We start from the raw sequence: 10,930 nt of genomic DNA on the forward strand, positions 1-10,930 counted from the left end.
AGATATCAGTTCTCATATGGGTGTTTAGATTTAATGCAAAAAAAAATCACATCTCAGCGAGTTCATTTGTGGAAATTGATCAACTGATTCTGAAATGTACATGGAAATGAAAGGGCCAAGATAGCCAAGAAAATATTAAGGAAGAAAAAGAACAGTATTAAACACTATGAAAGCACCAGGTATCGAGACATATGAAAGTACATTTCTAAAGGCAGTGTGTTATTGGCATGAGGATAGACTGACTGAGACCTGGGTGTTGGTATTTTTGAAAAGCTCCAAAAATGTTCTGATGGGCAGTCAGATGGAGGATCATTATTCTAGCTCTAATTTTTACCTACTTTCTTAACTCCTGTTTGGGTTGGCCCTTCCACTTGTATTCCTATACCATTTTGTTCCCTTCTGTGTACCTGAAACTTTCTTGTGTATCTATATGGCCTGCTTAATATCTAATATGTTGAGAAGTTCCTAAATAAGCATTCTTTAAATGGCTTAAAGAACCATTGAGTTCAATTATTGAAATAATCCCCTCTTGCATGAACCCCAAACTGTATGGATAAAACTTACATCTCTGAGTCTCCGAATCACATATACAGCCTTCCCAAAGACTGAAAGTAAAAGATATATATATTTTTTATTTGCTTGCTCTCTGTACTGTTCTTATAGTTTAACTTCTATAAAAAATGGGCTTTAAAATAACATTAAACAAGAAATACAAATAAGGAAGTACCTTTCAGGCTGAGATGATAAGAGTGCAAGAATCACATTGGCTTGCAAAGTGAGTGGGTGGAAGTTGTGGCATGTGCCTGCATTTGACTGTTTATTGTAGCTTATGATGTAAGCCAGGGCTTTGGCCTCTCTGCTCATAAAATCCTTCTGGTCTACAAAGATACCAGATGGAAGGCCACAAAGTTGTTATTTTATAATCATCCTGATTAGCTATTGATCTAGGACCAAAAACAAGGAAAGCGTACACAAAGAGTTTAGTTAGAAGGTGTGTAATTCAACTTTGGTTCTGATACATAAAGCCCTCCCACAAAATCTTGGACTTGTGGTCATACTAAGGTAGTCACACTATCCCAGGTCAGCCTACTCATTCCTGGACAGTCTCAAGTATTAGCAAGTTCTTTCCTGGCCTTCAGTACCACACAGATTAAATTTCACCCATCTTGCTCAAGTCAGATCCCAAAGGTTTGAACAATGTTTGCCTGATCTTTACTCTTTACTTCTGACTTAAATTCTTGCCACTGCTCTTCATATGGTCTACCTCAATTAGCCTCCTAGACATTCACTCCTAACATACTCTGATAGTCCCAGTGAGGGTGATAACTATGCATTCTTTGTTATGAGCTTGTAGTATCCTTTTTGTTATGAGAAATGTATTTGTTAATTTAGCTGGAGTTGGTTCATTTTTCTGCCTTGACTTTACATATAGTTGGCTTCTTAATGAGATCTCAGTATAAAAATAACCCACAGTCTTTTTTCTTATTTTGCTGCACAGACACGTCTCTGCAGTATTATACCTGTTTAGTTAATCTTTTATACTTGTGCAGTTATTCATTTGTTTCTATTAAATTCTATCTCACCAGATTTTATCTAACCTAGATTTTGACTCTTTGATCAAATTCATGAGCAATTGAACTAGTTTTTGTTTTCATCACAGCATGCATTCATGCCTTCATCTACGATATTGATCCCAATGCATAAGAAATGAGTCCTCTAGCATGCGGTAGAGGTGACATTGACCCATTAATGAGTATCATTTGGATGAAAGTCCTCAACCAGATACAAATTCACCTAATAGCGATATCGTATAGCCAACATTTCCCCAGCTTGCCCATAAGAACACAAAAGTGGACATTTCAAACATCTTACTAAAAACCATCTGTACAATGTTTACATCAGACCCATATTTGCAATAGGAGACTTCTGTACCCTAAGAAAGTATTATTTTTCAATTCAGATGGATGCTTCAACCATCTTGACAAAGAAGAGGGAGGATAACTCCCAGGAGAGGGATATACTCACACTGGCACTGAAGCTACCTCCTTAATAGTAGTATCTCCCAATTCTGTTTCCACCTGTATGCCTAACCTCTCTGAAGTCACTTAGTTGTCACAACCTCTTAACTTTTGCCATTTCTGAGTAACTTTGCAACATTCTTTCTGGTTACCATTTCACCCAACACGACTTACTGCTACTCTCTGGTCACTCAGAAGAAAAAAGGGCCCATTACAGACCATCTCAGGCTCTAATATAAGGATAAAGGCTCCCTGAATTGAATGCCTGCCAAGATCAGGACTGACAAACCAAAGAATCCTGGTAATGGGAACTATGAAAAAATGAAATTGGTTTGCTAATTAGAACAATTTCTCCCTACTGAGCAGGTATGGGGTTGGAGCAGTGCCTCTAGTTGGCTCCGGCAAGAGTAGGAATGAACTAGCTCAGTTCCTGGGGAAGCTGAGATTTGCATTCTGGTTTTATGTTGGGTACTACTAATTCTGTGATCTTGGGAAACTTTCTTACTATGTGCTTTCTTTTCCTCATTTCAAAATGGAGATAATAATAGTTTCTACCTTAGAAGATGACTGTAATGGCTAAATAAAATTAAAATGCACCTAAGATATGGTACTCAATAAGAGTTCATTTAAAGTTAGCTATTACGTTCCATGTGTTCAACAAACTATCATCTAATTTGATTTTAGCTGTCCAGCTTTACACACAGGAAAAGATGGGCTAGTTAGTCATATTTCTATACTGTATATTTCTGTACTGTTTTAGCTATAGCTAAATATCAGAATGTAAATTCCATGAGACCAGGGATTTTTCTCTGCTTTTTTTTTTTTTTTTCATGCTGAACCTAAAACAGTGCTGGCCCCATAGAAGTACTTAATTAGCATTTGTACAATGAATAAAGAAATGAACATAGTTCCCCTTTGTCCACATTCACTATCTCTTCAGATTGCTTATGCGTTCAGGTAGATAAAATAAGAAAACCTGGGCCGAACATTTAGCACTGCCAGAGACAGATACATATCCAATAAATAGCAGCTATTACGATGTTTACATGACTCCCACAAGTTCACTGAGGAGAGATAAAAAGCTACGGACAGATAAAAACAAGCTACAGACAAATGGGTTTTCTCTACTCTGGGGACTTTCACTCTAGTGGGGAAGCAGACCAGAATAATTCAATAAATTAAGTGTATAGGACAGTATGAAAACACAAAACACTGAGTTTTACCCATGTCAGAGAGGTAAGCAAGGCTTCTCTGGCAAATTAACTTTTCAGTGGAGCCATAAAAGATGAGTAGGAATCCTAAGTAAAGAAAGTGATAGAGAAAAAAAAAATCCCAGATACAAGGATCGGCTTGTGCAAAGGCCCTGAGATAGGCAAGGTTTTGGTTTTCTTGGAAGAACAGAGAGAAGTCAATTGAAAGATAAGAGTGTGAGGGGAAATTTGAGCTGTACAGCTAGACATCTGGCCAGGGGCAGGACCATATAAAACATTATAGGCCAGGCTCAGAATTTAACTATAAAACCAGGAAGTCTTTGAATGGCCTGAGAGGCATTCAAATTATTCTGGCTGCTTAAGGAGAATTGAGGGATACATTCAGGCCCACCAGTTGCCTGTAGCCCAGAAGAGCAAGTGACAGAAGCAGGATGAGGCATTAGAGGTCTGCTGTGGCTGACACTGCCTCAGCGCACACACCCAGGGGTTCTGTCAGGATATTAAGAATCGTTGTTTCTGATTGGCCAAATTAGCCACTAATGCAAGACCAATTTTCTCCTGTGAGGAATTCTACATCTCAAAGAAAAAAAATGGAAATGATAGACGGTAAGGCTGCCTTTTCCTTGTTATGTCTATCAAGGGGTTATTTGCATTTTCCCAGATGCCAAAAGTAAAAAAATAGGCAGATAAAACCTACCTAATCTGTCTTTCTTCCAGAACTCACAGGCTATTCATATATCAATCTTGTCCTTTTCCACAGCATCAGACTGTGGGAGGGCATATATTTTTATTCCTTATCTCATCTCACTTTCCTCCTCTCCACCCCATTCATTTTGCAGATAGAAATCCTAAATCCATGACCAACTAAGTGACCGTCAAAGATTATTGTCAGAGATAAAGCTGGGATTAAAAACTAGTCTCATAATGCCAAACCTTCATTCTCCCATATTCATATTAGACACAAAAGGCATTGGACCTAATGACTTCTCTCTCACAAAAGCATTCTGTTTCAATGTAAGGTACATGGAAATGAATGGTCAATAGGAATAGGTATTTCAATTCTTCCCCTTTACATAGAGGAGCTATCCTGAGGTCCAGTACACTTACTGGGCTCCTTACTGATTATCTAAACCTGGATGTTCCAGAAATGTCTCCAACTCATTATACCTCAAACAGAAATCATCATCATTCCCACCCCCATTCCTGTTCCTTTTTCTGCATTTCTTACCTCAAAACTGCTTTTCCTCTAAGCATCCACTGATTCCCTCTACCCTAACCCCCACATCCCATTAATCCGACAGCCCCATATGTTACTTCTCAAATATCTCTCACATCATTTCTTGGACACTTCCAACTCATCCCCCTATTGCTTTTGCTTCTGCCTAAGCTTAAATCCTGATGATGGCAGCAGCCACCAACTGTTCTCTTGGCTAGAGTCTTCCTCCTCAAACCCCTCCATCCTCCTCTCTGCCACTAGCACGGTCCATCCAAAATAGGAATCGTGTAGCTCTACAGTATTAAATCCTTAAATAACTACCCCCAACAGTTGCATGAACAACCAAGGCTTAGCATTGTACCCCACTCTCTTCGTGATCACTCTTCATGATATCATAGTCCGGAACTCTCCACCTTGAACCTTGTGCTCAGCCGTATCAATAACCCACTGGTCCTCCACAGCACATAACCTAGCCCTCCATTAACTCTGACATCATCTCCTACCACTCTTCTTCACTCTGGCCTCCTTGCTGTTTCTCTAACCCACCATAGTGCATTCTTGCTTAGCATTTTTGCACTGGCTGTTCTCTCTGTCTGGAACCCTCTTCTCCCAAATATTTGCATGGCTAATCTTTTCACCTTCTTCAAGGCAACCCATATGTTACCTTCTCAATGGGGTTTATCCTTGCCACCTATTTATTTTTTTTAATATATTTTTATTGATTTCAGAGAGGAAGGGAGAGTGAGAAAGAGATAGAAACATCAATGATGAGAATCATCGATCAACTGCCTCTTGCACGCCCCCTACTGGGGATGGAGCCCACAACCTGGGCATATGCCCTTGACCAGAATCAAACCCGAGACCCTTCAGTCTATAGGCCAATGCTCTATCTACTGAGCCAAACCAACTAAGTCACCCTTACCACCTATTTAAATTTGCACACTGGTTATATATTTTACCTGTTATGCTCATCATTTACTGTCAGCGCCCCAATACCCCACCTTTAACCCTCCCTCTAAGTTTCAGAAGGCAGGGAATTTTTGTCTTCTTAAGTTTATTGATAAATTTTAACCACCCAAAACAGTACCTGATAAATAGTAGGTTTCAAATGAATTTTTGTTGAACAAATTGAATGCATAGATGTACATGTTATTTCACGTTTCTCTTTTCACATGTTCTTCTCTATGTCAGAAATACCCTAATCCATTCTATTCTCTGAAGTCTACAATCTTACTGAGACTTTTTTTACTTCAAACATTTCTTGTTTCCCCAACTTCTTGGGTCAGAAGAATATATCTTATCTCTCTATGCCTATATCCTAATACATACCAGAAAATAATAGGCACTTAATAAGTATTTGTTGACCTTAACTGACCTGAATAATGTCATATTTCAAGAAAAGGGCGTAAATGCATAGATCACATACAAACTGACCCAATTACACAGAAGAGCTCATTTTAGAACCATCAATGACCTTTATTCCATAAGTTATTTTGCTTAACACAGAAGGCACAGGTATATCAGGGATCACTGGTTGAGGCAGATTTTAATGTTTGCAAATTTTATTTTTCCAGGGCTTCAGAAATTGTAATTAAGTCTTGAATAGCTAGTCTCAGACCAAATGTTTAGTACATTCTGATTTTTAGAATTGGGGAATTTTCCTTGGCTAAAAATAAGTTAAGAGAAGTGGAGAATTGGAATCACTATCACTTATTTATTACATGTGGGACATTGTGCCAGCGAGTTTACATATATCAACTCATCCTTCCAACAAACTTGGGAAATAGATATCATGTCTGTATTTTACAGATGAGGAAGCTGAGGTTCATAGAATTAAATAGTTGTCCAAAATCACACAAGAGGCATGACTTGAATTTGACCCAAACGCCCCGTGGGACAAAATCTCAGCCCTTTACAAGATTGCTTCCCCTCCCACAGCGTGGGAGTTTTAGTCTCAGACTCATCTTTCTATGCGTTATGAACTTACCCACCTGTTTTATTGTCTTTGCATCTGTGGTGTCTGGTTCTTTTATTCATCTGAACACAGTGTGGAATGTTTCCTCAATGTACTCATTCTTTCAAAGTTCAGACCCTACGGAAGTATGAAATGTAATAAAACTTAATGCTGGCCTGCAAATGCCACCAAGTGTGACACTGAAGCAACCAAATTGCAAGCTTGCTTAGAAAAGGTGCCCTTTCAAATGAGCTACCTAAAAAATCCCATCCACCCCTTTCACAACGTGGACCGACTGACCTGCTTTGATTCTGAAGGGCAGGTCTATAAACCTGGACATGAACTGTTTTAATTTCCTGCTCAGGAATTTCTAATTTATTATTAAAAACAAAAACAAATAAAGTCGAGGGAGGAAGCAGTCAGGGAAGGTGGAAGGAGCACAGGAAAGGAAGTTTGTTGCAATTACATTTTGAACAGCGAGATATATGCTATGATCGTCCCTTGGGACTGACCAAAGAACAGCCCAGTTCTTAAAAACCCTTTAAGGAGGATTTTTATGAATGACAGACTTGCCAAAGCACTGAGAAGCTGTCATAGAGCAAGAGACCATATTCACCAATGATTGCTCAACCCACTGACTTAATTCCAGCCAGGGAAAGCATCAGTAAAAACATTTAATAATTGAAAAGCTTAGCTGAGTAGAAACATAAGGATGACAATTATGTAGCCTTCAAGATCAAATGTGGAAAGAGCATGCTGTGGGGAAGGCTGAAGATGCTTCCAAAAGCTTAACCTCTAGGACCTACTGGATACTCCAAAGACAAGGGTGAGAGAACTCGGTCTAAAACCAGCGAGCAGTCAATCTGTTGGTCCACGGCTTATGTTGATAGTCTCTGGTTTAATGTGCCATCATTTGTCTCTATCATGATTGACCTTTGCAATAAAATGTACATCATTCCAGTTGGTGGCTGGGAGAGGCCTTAATCCACACCCTTTTCCCCATTTGACTGATGAAGTTTCTCAGACATAAATAGATTTAGGGAATTCAACTTATTTTCAACTTTCATGAGACCATGAAGTACAATAGCAGAAAACACATTCTGGATTTTCCAGGGTAGTGCTGAATTTGCATATCCTTCCTGGTTGGCCCCATGCGTATACCTGTATTTGTCAGAGCATGTGTTCCAATTTGAGATTTGGAAAAATATGATCACCTTATGGCTCAGAAAATAAAATCTTCATAAAATCTAGTTTGACTTGTGCATCCATGCTGAGGTGCACAAACTGGTAAAGGAAAGAGAATAAGAATAGGTACTTTCTTAAGCTTTCTTTGAAATACGTGTTTTGGGGGAGAAACTGCAAACATATAGAGGCCCCCACTTGAGCTATTGATAAAGGTGACAACAGGAAGAAATACAGATAGTTGGGGGCAGGTAGTACTTATACCTGGAATGGAGTGAATTAGAATTTAACGGGTCCATAGAATTAATTTTAATGCATTTTAACATCTTTAGAATGCTCTGTGAAAAACAGATCTAAATACATTATTCCTATGCAACTAATCTGGAAAGAGACTGAGCATGAGAGGTGCTGGGAAGGATGAAAGCAATGAGATGAAGGAGACTGCTGCCCAGGGAGCTACTTTGACTGTCAGAAGGGATCTGTGATGGCAAGGATGGACCCCAAGAGAGAGAGATGTGAGGTGAGCTGCAGGGCACTCTCCTTCCTCCTAGAAAGAATCTGCTCCCTCTAGTCAAAGTAGAAGACAGTTCCTCAGAGCCTCCCTGGAAGTCAAACAGCAGTCCAATTGGTGGGCCGGGGGTAGGGGAGGGCGAGGGGGGAGTAGGAAGGAAACCTCAGGAGCATTCTTTCTGTAAGAAAAGTAAAATCCACAGTAGACTCAGGAACACATGCAGCAACCTGGATGGAATTGGAGAACATCATGCTGAGTGAAATAAGCCAATCAGCCAATCAATGAAAGAGAAACACCACATGACCTCACTCATTTATGGATAATAAAGAACATTATAAACTGATGAACCAAAAGATAGATATAGAGACAGTAAAGCAACAAGCAGACTGTCAAATTACAGCAGGTAGGGTAGGGAGATCTGGGGGAGATAATATATCAACCGAAGGACTAGTATACATGCATATAAGTACAACCAATGGACACAAATCTCTGGGGAGGGAGGGTATGTATGGGAGGGACAGCAATGTTAAAATATGTACACAGATAATAATTTAATAAATAAAAAAAAAGAAAAAGAAAAATTTTTTTAATTAAATTAAATTAAAAAATAATAATAAGAGAACAGAAGAATGAGCCTTTGTACTAGGCACAGCTCTTTCTTTACACTGAAACTAGAAACACGAAAACTAGAAATTGCAGGCAGCTGCATTTCTCCTTTCTTATTCTTCCTCCCTTCACCCAGTGCCTAACTATGCAAACATCCGGGCCCTAAACGAACATCAAATATGGGTTGGTGGAGTCTTAACATCTAGGAGCAATCCAGCAATGTTTACATAGGGTGCCTGAGAAACTCTTAGATTCTAAAAACATTGCAAGTCGAATATTCAATCAGAGCCTCTAAACATTTCCTGAGGTAAATAAGACAACATTTAAGCAGTGACCCTCACATTTGACCCTCACATTTAAGCAGTGATTTGGGGAGGATTTTACATGTAATTGGCACTTTTCTTTTTTAGCATAGACATTGTAAGAGACAAAGGGGTTATTGCTACTAAAGAAAGGATCCTTTTCTCTTAGCATTAACTTCCTCTTTCTACTTGCACAATAAAAGGGGGTGTGTTAATAAAGCCGGTCAGATAGTGGGTGTGCCCAGCTAGTACCTTTCATTCAGAGGGCTATTTTATCATGTACTTTAGCAACCTTTTTTTTTAAGTGAACACTGCCTCCTCCATTTCCCAGAAAGCAATGAGAATTGCACCAAGGAATGACAGTAAAGGGATTGAGAAGAGTGAAGTTCAAGTGCTAACAAATTTGAGTTTGTACATTGAGATATTGCCTATGTGTCTCTTATCCCCTTCCCCACGTTCATTTTCTGATTAAGGCAAATGAGTACCTACCTCATTTTGGTTCTTGTTTCTTTAGTAGTTCCTCTTCCAGTTAAAGGCTCAGTACAAGGACAGGAAAAATTCTAACTGTTCTAGTTGTGTGTGGTGTGTGTGTGTGTGTGTGTGTGTGTGTTTGTGTGTGTGTGTTTCTGTTTAAAGACAAAATTATCATTTTTGTATACATGCCTCTCCCCACATAACTAGATTATTAACTGCTTGATAAGCAGCCTCACATGCTAATTATCTTCAAAGCCCAAGCAAGAAGCAAAATATCTACCACAGAGTAAAAAAATGATGGACTGCTTTTTTAAAAATATCACTGAATGAATGAATTCTTTGCTTCTGATTGAACCTGCTTGGAGGCCTTACTTAGTCTGGATGGATCCCAGGAAGCCATGTTCCATGTGCAACTCAAGCTGCTTTTGTTTGATTTGGGGACATAATCTATTTTTTACACTCTGAGTATAAACTGAAATATAAACAGGGATGTTTTGCTCCCTCTGTATATTTTGGGTTCTATCCATTCGCCATTTATTATGTCAGTCGTTTCTTTCTGATCTCTCCAGGACAGAACATTATTCCACCCTGTGAGCAACAGCTGCATGGATTGCAACCCCGCAGAGAAGAAGATTTTCATGGCCAGATGTGACCCCCTCTCTGAGACTCAGCAGTGGATTTTTGACCATATTAATATGACTGTTTTAGAAAAATTTAACCACCATGCCAGCTCCTAGAAAAGAAAAAAGAAGGAGTGATTACCTCCAGATTCTAAAAAACTAAAATTTCTCCAGCACGGGGGTAGAAGGCATCAGGAATAACATTTCCTCGATCTAGGAAGCCTGGTTTAAAGACCCGCAAAGGCCACGTCTAAGGAGGTTCTCCTGGAGAACTTCCTGCATCTGAAGAACTTGGCTGACAACCTCACCAGCTGCTTCTGAGAACTTGAGACTAGCCGTTCCCTTGCTGGCCAAGGGCGAAGATTACTTAGGAACGTTGCAAAACAGCTGCTGAGTTAATAAATCCTAGCATTTCTCAGGTCAAATCCTGCAGTAGTGAGTAGCTATGAATGGATCCTATGGTTCGGGCGGGAGGGGGGTGGAAGTGGAGTGCATGACTGCTCTGACAACCTGAAGATCCCGCAGGTGTAGAACTAGCCACGAGGAACGCTGAACGGGGTGAGCTGGACTCTCTGGTGCCATTCTCTGACTAAGAATGGGTTCAGCAGGTTTAACCCTTAAAAGTGCTGCAGATGATTTTAGAGTGCTCATACCATTCTGTTTTCTTGTTTGTTGTTTTGTTTTTGTTTGTTTTTTTAAATGAAGGTGTGCTATGTAAGGTAAGACTTAAATGACATCATGAAACGGACTTCCAGTGTTCCCATTCCTGCACTGGCCATCTTCCTTTTCCACCAGAAGTAACTTATTTTTCATAAAAGTTCATGCTCCATCCGTCA

At 39.5% G+C, this 10,930-nt stretch overlaps 1 protein-coding gene across 1 annotated transcript in view; it reads left to right on the forward strand.

Annotated features, from left to right (window-relative positions):
• The window catches only part of GALNTL6 (polypeptide N-acetylgalactosaminyltransferase like 6), an 867,296-nt gene extending 856,905 nt beyond the window's left edge, over window positions 1-10,391 (forward strand). The window contains exon 13 of the mRNA XM_084883746.1: window positions 10,044-10,391. Coding sequence (XP_084739872.1) covers window positions 10,044-10,211 — 168 coding nt within the window. The 3' untranslated portion in view covers window positions 10,212-10,391. The remainder of the gene's footprint in view (window positions 1-10,043) is intronic.
• The last annotated feature ends 539 nt before the right edge of the window (window positions 10,392-10,930 follow it).

The sequence above is a fragment of the Pipistrellus hanaki genome, assembly GCF_964339955.1.
Source record: "Pipistrellus hanaki genome assembly, chromosome: 5".
NCBI classification, from domain to species: Eukaryota; Metazoa; Chordata; class Mammalia; order Chiroptera; family Vespertilionidae; genus Pipistrellus; species Pipistrellus hanaki.